The sequence below is a fragment of the Ambystoma mexicanum genome, chromosome 1p, assembly GCF_040938575.1.
Source record: "Ambystoma mexicanum isolate Mex_15411 chromosome 1p, UKY_AmexF1_1, whole genome shotgun sequence".
In the NCBI taxonomy this organism is placed as follows: domain Eukaryota; kingdom Metazoa; phylum Chordata; class Amphibia; order Caudata; family Ambystomatidae; genus Ambystoma; species Ambystoma mexicanum.
In genome coordinates, this window is record NC_090921.1 from 313,541,837 (window position 1) to 313,559,044 (window position 17,208).

At 48.2% G+C, this 17,208-nt stretch overlaps 1 protein-coding gene across 1 annotated transcript in view; it reads right to left on the reverse strand.

The window, feature by feature from the left end:
- The window catches only part of LOC138569556 (mast cell protease 1A-like), a 98,382-nt gene extending 82,578 nt beyond the window's left edge, over positions 1-15,804 (reverse strand). Inside the window, exon 1 of the mRNA XM_069647630.1 lies at positions 15,684-15,804. Within this exon, the coding sequence (XP_069503731.1) occupies positions 15,684-15,729 (46 nt within the window). The 5' untranslated portion in view covers positions 15,730-15,804. The remainder of the gene's footprint in view (positions 1-15,683) is intronic.
- Between the last annotated feature and the right edge of the window lie 1,404 nt (positions 15,805-17,208).

Here is a 17,208-nt window from a genome sequence, read left to right on the forward strand (position 1 = left end):
CAAACACATTTTTTAACAAACTTAATTTTTCTTTTAATGCGTCCATGAGCCAGAATGGTTAATAAATAATTTGACACCTGAAATTGGAAAATTAGAGATCTCCTTAATATGTCCCACATGCCTTACTAAGTTCAAGATTTAGACAAAGGCACTCACCTTCTTGTATGGCATAATTTTCACATCAATCAGGCAAACGATTTTACAAGACCTGAGACTTTTGAGGTAAAAGAGCCAGCTCTAAAGTGTGTGCCATGTCTGTTGGGTGGGTTGTATGTAGAAATAGCAAATAAAAAATAACCAGGCTGAAAAAAACGATTAATTAAAATCGATTTATAAAATGCCTTTTTGTTTTTTGCACTATTTTTTCAAAACACTGCGGGGGGAGATCCCCCACAACAACCCCCCCCCCCCCATCGCATCCCTCAACCTTAATGTATCCCTTACCCACATCCCATCTGTTTTTTTGCAACAAAAAAAGTGCCCAAAAATCAAAAAATGCGTTTAAAGAAATTCGGCATTTTCAGCCTTGTTATTTTGTCGTTCGTTTTTTGGAGGGAATGCCGTCTGCTGTGGTCATTAAACTCCTTCCCATTAGAGGTGCCTCATTGGAAACAAAGACAAGCCTGGGGAAAAGGGATTTGCCACCCAGGAGCCCTGGAGGAGCGGCTCCTGAGGGCCCGTGCAAAGGCAGCGTCGGGAGAAAACAAAATCCTAAACTGCACCAACGTGTTGTGTTCCTCTCTAAGGTGGAGCCGGTGATTGGGCCAGCTGCCCTCCCCTCCCCCCACCCTCCTGCTATTCTCCCAGTTGGTACTCCATTGCTCCCATTCCTGGATTGCAGACATGAGTGAACTCTGCCAGAAAGTAAGACTTCGAAGAATTCCACCTGGAAGTAAGGCACACGTGACCTGCACCTCCAAGTCAGACACGGGCGACTCCGGCTGGAAGGAGGACTCAGCACCCCCGCTTAGAAGTAAGACATAAGTGACCCCAAAAGGTTGTTTACTACAGGAAATCCACTCCAAACTGATCCAATGGACCACCTATTGCCGGAAAGTCCACAACATAACAGTCAAGTTGCATACAGTGTATGCAATGAGCCGCGCCTGTTTGTTAAGCCCAACTGATGTTGGTCTAATGGTTTTTGGTATCTCTTTGAATTCATAATTAAAAAAGGCACTGGCATGTATTGTGCAGCAGTACAGTGAACAACTCATAGGACATAGACAGGTCATAAAAGTCCCCAAAATATTATGAAATGTCCACATTGGAGGATGGGGGCGAGGGGCAGTGAAGGAAAAGAAACCGATATAAGGACCTTTATACGTCAGATGGATCGAGTTGATCCGAACTTTCCCTTAAATTGGTACATTGCCCTGAAATCTCTCTCAAATGGAGAGCCTTGACTTCAAAATCTTCCTTAAATGTATAGATCAAAAATCTAACACTTCCCCACTTTACCCAAAAATGACCCCATAATTAAATGTATCTGAAATGGAACCAATTGATTCAGAACCCTCCCTGCAATGAATATTAGAGTCACGTCCTTTCATCTGTGCTATTTTTTCCAGTCTACTTTTTCTGTTTCTGTTTAACGTTTCTTTTCCTTTAATGGTATTTTTTTCTGAGAGAAAATCTCCCCGCCCCGTAGCCATCAACCTGCCTACTTTTATACTAACACAAAGACGCATAACCCCTTTTCACCATCATCCCCCTACCAAGTCCCCAATCCTTACGTTATGAGGACATAAAAAGCAGCGCAGCAGACATTGCCAAAACAGCCTGACACTCTTTGCAGTGCACCCAGGCATTCATTGATTCTCTGGGCAAAAATATAAATTGTACAAGAAAAGACCAACAAACATTGATTCTCCACCCCAGGAACATTCTAGAAATTGCGGGTCATTTAAACCAAGGGCGTGCCTTGATCTCCTTCTTGTTCATCATAATAGCATTAAAATCTCAAGCTGGCGTAAAAACAACTTGTTTTTGAAACTGGAGGGCAAAGGGGAACCGGAAACATAACTCATGCTTCCATAAGGGATAGGGAGGTTTCATCGCAGGAGATTTGGTCAAAGCCAAATCCATCAAATTTGGTCTGTCGAATTTGGCCGCAAATATATGTGGGGGTGGGTAAGGGTAATAATTAAGGTGGGTGGTGGCAAAGGGGTTGTGGGGGGTTCTCAACCCCTTTCTCTTCATCTACACAATCATCAAACAGCTGATCAGTGCTCTAGCGCTCCATCATCTGAGTGCTCGCTTGAAAATGGTAAGCCTTGTGGCGTCTGCAGCATCGCCCCAGGCCCCATCAAAAAGCAATTTATTATCTTTCTTTTATTTTATCCGGCATTTTCTTCGCGTGATACACGCCGCCGCATTCACAAGGAAGCAAGTGTTCTTTAATCACGTTGTGCTTCTCGTGCCCTACATGGTGCGACCTCCCCACAATGGCCCCCATTGCGGCTTGATGCTGTAAAGAAAGATTTGTATTTGTTTGTGCGACACTGGCAATGCTGCCCTCAACCCCCTTCCAAGATGGATGCACCTTTTCAGGACTCTCCGTGCAGCATGGGCCTGAGCCCCCACCATTGGCTTCCTCTGCTACTATTTTAGCCAATTGGTGGCACCGGGAGGCAGGAGCCGGCCCATTCCGCAAAGGTCCACAGCGAAGGCACTATCTTATCCCTGTCCTCTGCCTGGACAGGCCTGGGAGGTCTGGCCATCATCCCACACGCCCACATCGAGGCGATTTCACCCTTTACTCTCTCAGACCCACTGAGATCATTGGACTCTGCACTTCCTTGTGGGTTAGTGCCAGTACTAAACATCACTTCCTCAATTCCTCATCTCACTTTTTCATCCTCTTGTCTTCTCACCTGGACTTTCACTCGCTCTCATCACATCTTTCTGTACCCATTTGCAGCACTGGTTTTTCATCTATCCTACTGATTTTGAATTTGCCTGTGCCTAGTGGCTACACTGGGTTTTCATCTGCCCTGCTGTTTTTGAATTATGCTGTGCCCAGTGGCTGTATTGTGATTCTTCTGTCCTGCTGTTCCACTATTGATCCATCTTGTCTGCTTGCACCCCCTTGTGTTCTCCCCTAGTATCCCCACCCCCTCTTCCGTTCTTCCTTCATTAATCACCCACCCTCTCTCCTCTTCCCCCACTTCTACATCCTCTATGATGCTCTCTGTTTCTCCTATATTCTCCAACTGTTTCCCTAGCGACTATCCTACCCATCTCACTAAGTCTGGGAGGAAAAAGTGCAAAAAGGACATCCTGGCCTCCAACCCAGGCCTCCCTATAGCTGATACATACTCCAGCGCTTCCTCCAGACAGACCCTCACTGACATCCTCTTTGTCGTTCCTTTGCCAGACCTATGAACTCCTCATAGGGTCTCTGTTGTCCTTACACTTCCTCTCCCATTAATGGTGGAACCCCGTGGGAGGCCCTCCTGGCTTCCTTCCTCTCCTCTAAGATCATCTTCAATGTTTACCTCAATGGCACTGTCTTCGTCCAAGGCCCTCAGGCCAACCTCCTCCTCTTTGATCGACGCTTCATGCGCCTTATCAATTTCCTCTCCTCTCCTGCTGTCCTTTCTCTACACTCTTCGGCTCCCTCTGCACTACTTTGGCACCCTCTTCCGCCTCCTCAGCTACATTTCCCTCTCGTCCTACCTCCTCTGCCCTCCCTTGGGCTCCTTCTACACCTCTGAAGGGAGTACCTCTGATTTTTACCCCTCCCCGGATGTCTTTCAAGGATGGTAACCTTCTCCACCTCGCCACTCTTAGCTCTCGCTCAGCTGTCAAACACTCCTCTGACATCTGCTGTCTCCTGGAAGAACTTGACCTTGATGTCCTTGGTCTCACTGAGACATGGTTCACGGCCAGCTCTGTCACGAGCTCCTCGACAAGTTTGACACTCTCCTTCCTTATAGCTACAAGATCCTCTATGTGCCCAGATACAACCGTTCCGGTGGGGTTATAGCTTGATCTTCTCAGAGTGGATCCCTGCCTCTATCTTTCGTATGCAGGCCTACACCTCCTTTGAATGCCTGGTCTGTAGGCTGCCTCTCTCTCCTGGCCACTCTCTCACAGTGGCTACTATCTACCAGCCACCTAGTCCGATCACCACCCTCTCTCCGATTGGGCAGACCTCTCTTCCTCCCTCCTAACCATCAACTCCTCCTCCTTGGTGACTTCAAAATTCACCTTGATGTTTCCTGTCCTGCCGCGGGACTCTTCCATGACCTTTGTCACTCTCTCTCTCTCTATTCTTCCCTACGGCCCCACTAACTCTGCGGGGCACACTCTTGATGTTCTGATCTCCTCAGACCGCCCCCTCTATAGCTCTCTCACCACTCCTCTCTCCTGGAGTGACCACTTCCTCCTCTCATCTCTCTCTCTCTTCCCCTCAAACCAAGCTTAGCCCCACACTGCCATCCACCTTCTCAGTCATTCGACCCATGAAGTGTGTGTCAGTTGAGGCTTTCGCCACATCTTTCTCTCCCCCTGCACCGCTGGCTGACTCACACCCTGACGCAGCCCTTTCCATGCTTCACTATGCTATCTCTGCTACTCTTGATGTACTTGCCCCTGTTATGAGGATCCGCATGAAGCCTAAAATCAAGTGCAACTCCTGGTATGACTCCGACCTTGTCACCTTTAAACGCAAGTTTAGAGTGGCTCAGAGGAAATGGTTGGCATCTTGTACACCGTCTGACCAACTGGCCTGTCGCCTGCTCCAAAGGCAATACCGACACTCTGTCCTCACTAAGAGGGCTCACATCCAAGTCAGCGTTTTTGCGGCATCTAACAACCCGGCCAAATTCTTCAATCTGCAAGGAGCTGGCCAATCCTGCCACCGTCTCTACCTCTCCTGTCCCTTCCCAGGCCCTCTGAACGGCCCTGGCTTCTCACTTCATCTCCAAAACGCAGGACATTCTGTCCACCCTCTCGGCCTCTGCTGCTTCTCCCCCCATGCTCTCATCTCCCTCTGTCCCACCCCCTGCGGCCACCCCCCTTCTCTGCCTTTCCTCTCTTCTTCCCTGATGAGGTTTCTAGACAAGTCCGATCTATGAAAACCTCATCTAAACAGGTTCTTCCATGTCCCTCCAAAGCCATCAAGGACCACATTGACACCCTTGCCCCAGCCTTGGCCGACTTCTGCAACCACTCCTTCACCTCCAGCACCTTCCCCTCCACCCTGAAGCACTCTCTTGTGACCCTCTCCTCAAGAAGCCCTCAGCTGAGCCCTCCTTTCCGGCTAATTATTGCCCGATCTCCATCACTCCTTTCCTGGGCAAACTCCTGAAAAAGCTGGCCATCTCCCAACTTAATCTACACACTGAATCTGTTGGCTGTCTCCATAACCATCAGTCTGGCTTCAGAGCAGCCAGAAGCACAGAAACCATTCTCCTGAACATCCGTGAAGACCTTCTCTCTAACCTTGATGCTAATCACCCCTCTGTCCTCATCCTACTTGATCTCTCCTCTGCCTTACTTGGGTCCTTCCTCTCCTCTATCTCTCGCTCCACCTGTGGTGTTCCCCAGGGGTATAACCTTTCTCCCTGGTTGCTCAACCAATACCTGGCACCTCTCGCCCACTGCATTGCTGCTTTCTGCTCCAACTTCCAGTGATATGCGGATGATACCCAGCTCGCCTTTAGGCTCCCCACTGCCTCCTCTTCTCCTTCTCTGATCCCCGATTTTCTCTCTACAATCCAAGATTGGTGCGCTGCCAACGATCTCTCCCTGAATGTCAGCCAGACAGAGAAACTCCTCATTGGCACACCTGCTGCCCTCTTTCCCCTTACTCTCTGGCTGGCCTCCCTTGACCCTCCTCCTCCCCCACCTGCAAGCCTAAGAACCTCAGGGTTATTTCCGACTCCACACTCCTTCTTTTCTCACATCTCCGACATCTCTAAGAAGACAAACTACCAACTGCACCGCCTCAGAGGTACTCTCCCCTTTCTCACCTTCCCCTAGAAGATCACAGTTTTTAGAGCTCTGTTTTTCTCTAGGCATGACTACTGTAACAGCCTCTTCTTAAATCTGCCTGCCTCTACTCTCCATCCCCTGCAACTCATCCAGAACAGGACTGTGAGACTTGTCTTTGGCCTCAAGCCCAGGGATCGTATCTCTCTGGCACTGAAATCCCTCCATTGGCTCCTAGTGGCTACAAGGATCACATTCAAGACCCTTAGCATCGTCCACAAGGCCCTCTGGGGCCTGGGACCTAAATATCTTCAGCTTTCTCTCCTGAAGTTTCATCCTACTCAAGTCTTTTGCTCCTCCACCTCCAACTCCTTGAGGGTCAGACGTTTTTCCAAGCAATGAGCTGGGGCAGATTTCTCTCTTCGGCGGGCTCCTCCTTCTGGAACAGAATCCCTGCCTCTCTGCCTTCTCTCTTCCTCTTCCCTGCTGATCCCCCTGTCTGAATACTATACTGATTACCTGGCCATCCTCTGAACCACGGGCCCAGGTCCCTTGCCCTCCCAGTTGTACACCTGCACTGCCCTCTGGCAACCCTGCACTTGGGGCTGTATCTGTAACTGTACAGTCTCCTACCTACACTAACTATCACTTGTTGTTCTGCACTTAACCTTGCACTACCACCTGCTGCCGCACTTCTTGTTTTTCTTATGTTTAGATCCGATGTCCTGCACTTGATCCTCCTCCCTTTCCCTCAGCACTTTTTCCCTTTCCTCTCCCCTGCACTTGCGCGATCTCAATATCACTGGGCCTAGTAAGATCGTTGTATTGTCCCCCCCATGTTTCCCCTCCCCTGCCTCGTCGCGCTTTGAAACACTTGTGTATGGGCAACCTATAAATAAAATATCATATCTTATATATTTGCAGCCAAATGGCTTAAAAGAAAAACAAAAGTGATGGTTTTGGATTCGACCGAATCTCCTCGATGGAATCACATAGAACCCTTCCATAACACAGACTTTTTTTCTTTCTCTGCCTTTCTCCTAAGGAAATAAGCAGTTATCTCAACCCATGGGTTCTGAACACTAAAGAATATGAATGCATTCATTCCAGGTGTTTTGTCTGGCCGACCAGGCAGCCTTGCAGCAGATGCTTTTTAAAGTTCTAGAACTCAAAGTATTTTACAAACTTCTGCTCAGGGACACAAACTTGTCATACATGCCACCATCCCTCTCTCTTCCTTTGTCAAAACTTCAGGTGTCCACTTGGACACCATCCTCAGCATGACCCGCCATGTGAATGCCATTGCATCATCAGCAGCCCACACCACTAATCTCTTGAGCGCAACTAAACACTGTCTCTCCCAACGACATCGCCTGACCATAGCCAGAGCAGTAATTGGTTCCTGGCTTCACTAGCGCAACGCCCTTCTCACCGGCACTTCAGAGCGCAACCTTAAAGAGCCCCAGACCATTCAAAACAATGACAACTGGGCTGCTATGAACCTAACCAAACGAGACCATGTCTCAGCTCATAAAAAAGCTGCACACTGGTAACCAATCGGAGAGCGTATCAACTTTAAAATCCTCTCCATCACTCATTGATGTCTCTCTAATTCTGCTCCACCCTACCTTTCACAGAGGATCACCAAGAACAGCTCCACCAGACCCATACAAGACCAATCTACAGCCACAGACTCACCGCTCCCTGTTTCAGATGCACTCGAGCTGGGGGCTCTAGCTTCCCAGTCATTACTACATGCTTGTGGAACAACCTGCCTCCCTACGTGCGCTCAGAATCATCATACTGAACTAAAAACAGCTTATTCCATTCACAATAAACCATCCCTATACTATCTAACCAACCCTCCGGTTGCTCTCCCCTCACCCTTTCCCTTCCCTCCCCCGCACTCTTGCAAGTGGAGCCTTTATGCCTCTGGATTTTGTGCGCTTTACAAATGTTAAAATAAATAAACACAACGACTCAGATATTCACAATCAGGTACATTATTTAACATAAATAAATAGTTTTGTATAATATGACCCACTCGATTCATATAGTCCATCAGCTTCAGCACGCTGCTATTATTATGTGTTATTATTAAACGAGTCTATAAACCAAATTTTCGCCATCTCAGAAGGATGAGACGCTGAGTCAATCCTGTCAAGATTGTTGTACCTGTAAATTGTACATTGCACACAGAAGGTTACATAGAAGTCAGATTTATTGCCAGGGCCTTAAGTGGGCTGCGTGTAGCTGGGTCCAAGCCCCGGCAGTCTTCAGAAACTGCCCCAACTTGCCCCAGCCATACCGACTCCTCAGACAGCTTGTGTAACAGAAGTGCTGCATGGTTACATGGGCTGCCTGCAGGTGTCAGCACTTCGGATTATAAAAGAAACCATAAAAAGACTGGCTTTTCATTTTTTCTAAACCAAAGCACTGACACCTCCAGACAGCCTGTGTGGCTGTGGCTTTGGCTAGACAGACTGCCTGGTGTCTCTTTACTCGGAAACAGGAGAAGGGCCCAGCTCTCCTATTGTTTCTGAGTAAAGAGTCATCATGCAACTTGAACGCCCATTAACTGCATTGTTAATGGGCTTTCATGCTGTGTGATGACTCTTTACTTAGAAACAATAGGTGAGTGGGCCCTCCATCCCTCCTTCTGTTTCTGAGTAAAGAGTCAGCAGCAGACAGACCTTTCACCCAAGGAACCCAAGGTTTGTAACCACGCGGCTCCTTGAATGAAAGGGCTGCCTGCTGCGTCTGAGAGCTGGGCGCACTGGTGTCGCACATTTGGTGTGCCCAGCCCCCCCTTTTGTGGGCTGGGGCCACCAAAGGTGATAATGCCAGTGCCCCCCACCTCTCCTGCTTACACCAACCCCCCATGTGTTTACATACTTAGGCCACGCCCCTAATGAGAGCCATCCCGCCCAATTTAGTATCCCCTTAAAGCACTGTTTATTGCCCTAGGCATCTAAATAAATCTCCTTAGTTGTGAAACGATCTAACTTCCTACTCCATCCTACTTTCTTTCCTGCCCCCACCCCACCAATCATCCAGCCTGCCCCTTCTCCGTCAGCACTTTGAGGCAGCCTTATATTGCTATTTCAATCCAGCATGATATGTTCTCAATCATTGTTTCTCCTTATAGGATCACACAGATAAATGTGGCAGCCGGGTGGTGCACACAGAACTCTATGGCAGGTGCATTAACCCGCTGAATGATCTTATTGCAATTGGCGTTTTACTGTATTGCAGAACACTTAAGTGCTGCAGGTCACAGATGATAACATTTAACTATCATTGGCATTCATTATTTCACTCTAGAAAGAGGGTTTTGTGAAATGGAAGTTAAAGAAAGGCATCTGCTGCTAGTACATTAACCCGCAGAGGGCGTGATTACAAGTTTCGAGGTAGTGGTCAAACATACAGGAGTCCCCCAGAGAGTCTATGGGGCTCATTATACGCTTGCTGGTATTCTGGTGCTAAATCCGCCAGAATACCGGCAAACAGACTCAGTGGCGTAACACAAAATGTGGGGGCACCCCTGCGAGCCATGCTGAGCCCCCTCCCCAACTCGACAACAAATCACGATCACACTTTGGGCAGGCATAGATTATCATGCTTGCACAATACGCATGAACGTGCTGCTGAAGGGGTATGCCGCACACTGTACTAGGAGAAAGATATAAATATGTGCTTTAATGCAATCTACAGCCACTTTCTGAGAAGAATTGGCTAAAAAGCCTGTGTGTTTGCAATTGTTTTGTAAGGTAACACCAATCCAATACATGCAAGTCACTAACAGTGCACAGGAACATTCATGTTTTGCTATTAAAAATGCCATGCCACATTGAAAACATGTCCAACTGGCTGCACAATGTAGACCAGTTTAGATATGTTATAACATTACAGTAAAGCATGCCAGGCCACATTTAGACATACCTAGACTGGTTGCACAAAAATGCCAGTCAAAGCAATAATACTCCAGAAGAGAGCACACATTGAAGCCCGGGTCTCTGCTGCCTCTAACAACACGGCCAAACTCTTTAAAATCTGCACAGAACTGGTCAGTCCTGTTGCGGTCTGCACCTCTCCTGTTCCCTCCCAGGCCCTCTGTATGGCTCTGGCCTCTCACTTCTCTGCTAAAACTCAGGACATCCTGTCCACTATCTCCTCTTCCTCTCCCTCTTCCTCTCTCGGCCCCCCTTTGGCCATCTCTACCTCTGCTCCTCCTTTCTCCCCTGATCCTCCAGAACCATCAATGACGATATTGACACCCTTGCTGCACCTTGGCCGATTTCTGTAATCACTCTTTCACCACTGTAACGGTCCCCTCTCCCCTTAAGCACTCCCTTGTGCACCCACTACTCAAAAAGCCGTCTGCCGATCCTAACTGTCCAGCAAACTATCGCCCAATCTCCATTACTCCTTTCCTGGGCAAACTCTTGGAAAAAAGCTGGCCATTTCCCAGCTTACTCTCCACATTGAATCTGTTGGTTGTCTCCATGACCATCAGTCTGGCTTCAGAGCTGCCCGAGGCACGGAAACCTCTCCCCTGAACACCCGGGAAGATCTGCTCTCTAACCTTGTTTCCAGCATTCCTTCTGTCCTAATCCTCCTTGATCTTTCCTCTACTTTCAACAAGGTCAAACACGCCATCCTGATCAATCGACTACGTGAGAACCTGGGCATCGCGGATCAGTCCCTGGAGTGACTGACCTTCTTCCTCTTGGACTGCCCCTCCCAAGTCCAACTTGGTCCCTTTCTCTCTGCCACCTCTCTCTCTACCTGTGGCATTCCCTAGGGCTCTATCCTTTCACCATGGATTTTCAACCTCTACTTGGCCACTTTGGCTCACCTGATCTTTACCTTCTCCTCTAACTTTCAGTGTTATGCGGATGGCACTCAGCTTTCCTTCAGGCTCCTCTCATCTCTTGCTCATTCCTGACTGTCTATCCGTGATTCAGGAATGGTGCACCTCCAACGATATCTACCTTAGTGCCATTAACATGGAGATCCTTCTCACTGGGACCACTGCCCCTGCTTTCCCTCTCTCACTCTGGCCGCCCACCTTGGGCCCTCTTCCTTTGCCTTCCCGCGAGGCAAAAAATCTTTGGTGTCATCTTCGAGTCCACTCTCTCTTTCTCTTCTTGCATCTCGGACGTCTCCAAGAAGTCCCACGACTTACCAGCTGCTCCTCCTCAAAGGGACTCTTCACTTTCTCACTTTCCCTCAGAAGCTCATTGTCTCCAGAGCCCTGTTTCTTTCTAGGCTGGACTACTGCAACCGCCTCTTTCTCAAGCTGCCTTCCTCTACTCTCCGGCCTCTGAACCTAATCCAGAACAGGACAGCAAGACTTATCCTTGGCCACAAGGGTTCCATGTGTTAATATCCACCCAAAAATATTGCAATACAAAAATATCGCCATATTTTTGCGGCGATATTGAGCCATGGACCCTGCGGTGGACACCCCCCAGCCCCTGCACCATTTTTAAATGTGCGGGGGACACCCCCGCAAACCCCGCTCCCACAAAATATCCCCCTCAAAAATATCACTTATGGCGAGACAAACGTCCATATGTACGGCGATATTTTGGGTGGGGATAATATGTAGGGATACCGCCACAAGCCCAAGGATCATATCTCTACATCCCTCAAATCTCTCCAATGGCTCCCGGTGGTTGCAAGAATCAGGTTCAAGACCCTTTGCATTGCCCACAAGGCTTATTGGGGTCGGGCCCACACTATATCCAACACTCTCTTCCAAAATACCTTTTTTCTCGAGCCCTTCCCCCGGCTACCTCCAACTCTCTAAGGGCTAGACGCTTCTTCAGGCAGAGAGTGGGGAGTAGATCTCTCTCCTCTGCAGATGCCTCTCTCTGGAATGGCCTCCCTGCCACTGTAACTGTAACCCTACAGTCCCTTGTTCTCCTTGCACTACCCAGAGCCGCACTGTCCTGGCTGCACTTATTCAGAGCATTACAGCCCTGTTTTCCCCTCCCTTCTTCCTTGCACATCCCCCCTCCATTTCCCCTTGCTTTTCTCATTCTCGCACTTACACGATTTGAATGACACAAGGCCTAGTAAGATCCTTTGTCTTGTCCGCCCTCTATCTTCACTCCATTGCTTATCCCGCCAAGAAACACTTGTGTACAGGCGTGTTACAATAGACATATCATTTTATCACAGATGCTCAAAAAAATATACAATGCTGCAGTAAGAAATGGCTAGACTGGCAGCACCCAATTGCCAATCTAGCCAGGTAATTACACTTAGGAGGACTGCTTTATCAAAAATGTGCAGTTAAAAAAAAGTCATACCAAACTGAGGAGTAACTAGACTGGCTGGACCAAAATGCCTCTCTAGCCACTAATACCACATATCATGCCTGCTGAGCCTGGAATTAGACAACCATTATGATTTATCACACAGTCCCACTGCCCCACATCCCCTCTCCCTCCCATGCCCTACCCCAACCCCAACCTCCATCAGCTCCTTGGCCCAGAATGACCTTCACGTCCCTCTTCCTTGTCGCAGAGCTTACGTTTGAGGTTCCTTGCCTCATAGGTAAGGACTGGGATAAGAAAGAGTGGGATTAGGAGTAATGAGGATACAGGTAGCTAAGTCAGGCATTACCTCCATGTACCTCTACCTCATCCCAGTGCTTGTGTATGAGGTACAGTGCTACCTCACACACAAGTACAGGGACAAGGAAGAATAGGGCTAGGAGCAATGACGATTACCAATAAGTAATTAAGGCATTAAACACAAGTAGGGGCTTAACAATATTCAGTTGACTGGGCTGCAGCACTCACCCCAAGAGATTTTGGGCTATGTTGACTCAACCTGGCTGACCTTCAGAGCAGTTGCTGGACAGAACAGGACACAGATGTTAAATGGCACCTGGGTTTCGCTGTAACAAGGGTCCAGCAGTTACTAACGTAAAGCATTTCACTGTTAATACCTGCATTCAAATGCCAATAGTACTTTCATGCCAGGGAAGTGATTGGAAGGGTAGAAAGGGATCAGGAGACCGTTCATTCTCACAACACTTCATAAGTGGGTGCTTTCACACTTAAAAAGGAGAGAGTTAACTGCTTGTAACATTGAAGCTGCACTAGAATAGTCTCATTAAAATGCGTAAAGAAGTTAGATGCCCCCACACAAATAAGTTTGCCTCCCCCACCACTTGTGAAGTTAGCTCCTCTCCCAACATTTGAAGGATCAGCCCCCCGAAATGTAGGTTTTGTTGCGCCCCTGAACACAAGCACAAACACCATTCACCATATACACGCATGCACACCGAGCCATCCTTACATTTACGTGTGCACTCTTTCACCGTACAGGCACACCCAGGCAGCCATTCATACATTTAAGTGTGCACCCTTTCACCGTACACGCACACACGCACACCAAGTCACCCATATATTTGTGTGCACGCTTTCACCATACACTCACACAGGAAGCCACCTTCACATTTAAGTGTACACCCTTTCACAATACAGTCACACGCACACATCATTGGGCTGAGGAGAGCCCTATTACTTCAGAAAGAAATTGGGCCTCAGTATAAGTTTGCCGGTCCGGTAACAACGGTACTGGTAAGCTTGTCGGTACCGTTGTTACCCGACCGGCAAACTATGAGTTCTGCTCGCAGGTGCCTTCCCGCCCGCCAGGTCTGACCTGGGGTCCAGCTGGTGTCCTGGGGTCCAGCCTGGGGTCTTCCATGTCGTCATGGGGTAAGAGGAGCCCTCGGACTTCAAAATGAAAGTTTCTTTTTGTAGTCACTTTGTTTTCATAAAGACATTGGGCCTCATTATGAGGTGGGCGGTAAGGGATTACCGGCACCGGTAAGGGTACCGGTGCCGGTAATCCCTTACCGCCCTACTACGGTGTCCCTTAGCGGGTCTCTACCAGGCGTTATGGAAGGGACCCGTTAAGGGACTTCAGAGCTAATAACGGTACCACAATTTGCGGTACCGTTATTAGCACATTCCCATTGAGCCGTATGGGGGCTGAAATAGGAATGGGGAATGGCTTTTTCAATGGGGAGTTACCGGTCCCGCAAAGGTTGGAATGGACTGGTAACTCCCCATTGAACGGGACCGGACACGGTACCAGTATTGGAGGTAGTCATGGCGCTAATAGCGCCATGACTAACTCCAACCTCGTAATGAGGCCCATTATTTCTGTTACAGAAATAATTTCTTTATGAAGGTAAAGTGATTTCAAAAAGAAATTTTAGAAAAAAGATTTAGAAAAAATATTTATTTTCAATTTCTTTTCAAGTGGGGCCCCCTCCCAGGACATGTGCTAGTGGGGCCCCCTGCACCACCAGGGCTGCAGGGGCCCCTGTTACGCCAGTGAACAGACTTCCCGATACCGCCACTCGGTCCAGTGGAAGGTCCACCAGATTATAGGTGAAGTAGCCGGTGTGACTCCCCCTTTCATGGAGTTGGACCCATGGGAATCTTGTTGCTATGACAGGTGCCGGTGTTACCGTCCTCTGTAATACTGGTGATTTTTTGCCTGTAAGGTGGCGGAATAACTTTCACTTCTTAGCTGGAGGTCATTCTGCCATCTCACCGGCAAACTCGTAGTTGGGCGATGCGGTAATGTGCCAGTATACTTTAATACCGGCATGTTATTACCACATCGGCCAACTTGTAATAAGCCCCTATGTCTTAACGCCTCCATTCACTCTGTGGGGGATTTTCATTGTTTTTGATGGTGGAGGGCGGGGCCATAAAGGGAGTTATGTTTCCGCCTCCTCTTTGCTGGCGGGAAACCAATGATTTCCCATGTAAACCGCCTGCTTTTTAAAAGCAGGTCGATTCCATAGGAATTCATTGTAAATGGCAAGTGGCGTTTACTCTATTTTCACTGCTGAGTGGGTTAAGCGGCTTCCTCTTTCTCTTTACACTTATATAAGCTGCCCTAAAGTGCTGACAGTGAAGAGCAGTGCAAATGATGTACAATTGTCGGAGGGGGCCTGTTTGCACGTACGTGCTCAACTCCGGGCAATTTACAAATTTTACAAAATGAGCTCCATAGTATTTCTGAATACCACAAGTTTTACCACTTTTGCCAAAATAAGAGTTTCGTTATGGAATGGAATGCCACATGCGATTATATGGAATTTCCAGCTGAATTACTGAAGGTCTGCATGACTCAGAATCACGTGGACCCTTCACGTTACTGTATGCCTAAAGCATGTTTACCACATGTGGTAATGTTAATTCCATTCAATGACAAACTTGGGGTCACGCCCAGAGCTTTCGCACTGGCAGTGCTTGTCAGCCCAATGTCTGCTGCGACAGTATCGGCTTATCCAAAAACACCACAGGAGGACTTGAGTTTGTCCAGCTCCAAGAACTTGGTGGCAAGCTCTAGGTTGAGGTTTGGGTTACAGTACTTAATTTGTAAAAAAAAAAGAAAGTGCCAGGGCCCAAATATTTTTAAGCACTCCCGTGACACTGCGGGTGGGCAGTTAGCCACCACTGCTGCGCCACCCATAGCTGCTCCCCACAGAGTCGACATATTTGGGGTGTCACTACACCTCGCACCTGCTCATTGTGGTTGATGAGTGCACTATCACACACTCTTAAAGTGAGTCTGAGACAATAAGTGCTGGGGCTGAAACACCCCCAAAAATTAAGCACCGACTTCTAGAGCACCCACCCCCTATGTAAGTGTTAGTCAGATGATCAGATCACATGACCCACCCCTCACCGAGTACTCACCGGCCCGCACCTCTATGAGGAGGACCGTCAGGAGCAGCGGCCACATTTCGTCTTCTCGTGGTATTTCACTCTCGTTCCACCAGCCGGCTGCTTTCCCGCCCCCTGAGCGGATTCGCGCCCCAGCCCCTGCTCTGTTACTTTTATACCCACGTCGAGGTGGAAAGGCGCTGCTGCGTATGAACGCTTCGGGCCAGGGCCAGGGGGCGGTCTCCATCGCTGGAAATGCGTTCTTCGACAGTCAGCATCATTTCGTTTTTTTTTTGCTCTTCTTTAAAATCGCGTTTGCGTTGTTATCTGATGTTGCCGATCACACATGATGGAGTGATATGTGGTGTGGAGCCGGGCCCTTTCCTTCTAGCTCTGCGTGCTCCTGTGTGTTTTGCGCTTTTCGAATAAGTTGCCAATTCTCCTACATTGTGAAAAACAGGACTTTTCTTTAACAAAATGGACCGTTCGTCAGGCAACAGAGTACAAAACAACCTTCTTGTCTGGTTAACGTTCTGAAGAAAGCAGAAACTAGTCTCTATACTTACTTTGAAATATTTCTTGATAAGTGCTTTTCGTAAGCGACTATATGCATTGTATATCGCCAACATGATGAATACAAAGATGACATTGACATTTGCCTGTGGGCACTACATTGGTTCTGAAATAAATCATTTATGTTTCCAGAAGTAGAGTAGGTCAGCTGAGCAGTCTCCACATGCTAACATTTCACTGCTAGTTGTGCTGCACTGGCCTCTTCGTGGACGGCCAACACCCTGAGAATCTTCACTGGACTGAAACCCGAATCCTTCATAGCACATGCAATGCTGTGCAGCGGGCACTGAACCCACCGAGTTGTCCTGTTAAAATACTACCCGTAGTTATAATGCTTTTAAGATAGCTAGATCAGTGTGGTGCATGCTTGATTCAGAGATAAAAGTGCAACCTGCAAGTAACTTAACCCGTATAAGGTTGCTCAGTGGGTTGAGTGCCACTTATGCGCGTTGATAATTCACGTATATCATTCAAGTACTGCGTGTCATTTTCAGAAAGGAAACGTGGGGACTGATGATAGGAAACACAGACACCTGCAGAGGGCATGCAGTTGCATGGAGTTGCAGCAATCCTCACGAGACGATAGTTTGCGCCTGATGTGTGCATGTGGTGGGATTTTGGCAGAAAGGCAGCACATTACCGCTATGTCAGTGTATGCTACACACATGGAAAGTTGCATCGAAGTGAATACGCCAATAAACAGAAAGAGAAACTGGGTGTGAAAAGGGAAAGAACCCCGCAAAGCTGTGAAACACACATGCACAAGAAGTTCAAGCAGCACACACGTGGGCATTCTTTCATAGACTGCAGATAGCAACGTGTGACACCTACGAAAGAGGAAAGTGCACGCTCAGCACCGGAATTCAGGAACTGTGTTGCCAGTCCAAAGAGCAGGGAGAGCCAGGTCTAGTGTATCCCTGACCAGATGTCCAGCATGTGCTACAATGGCACCTCCTGCCCCCGCATGACTCTTCGCTGTGGGTCT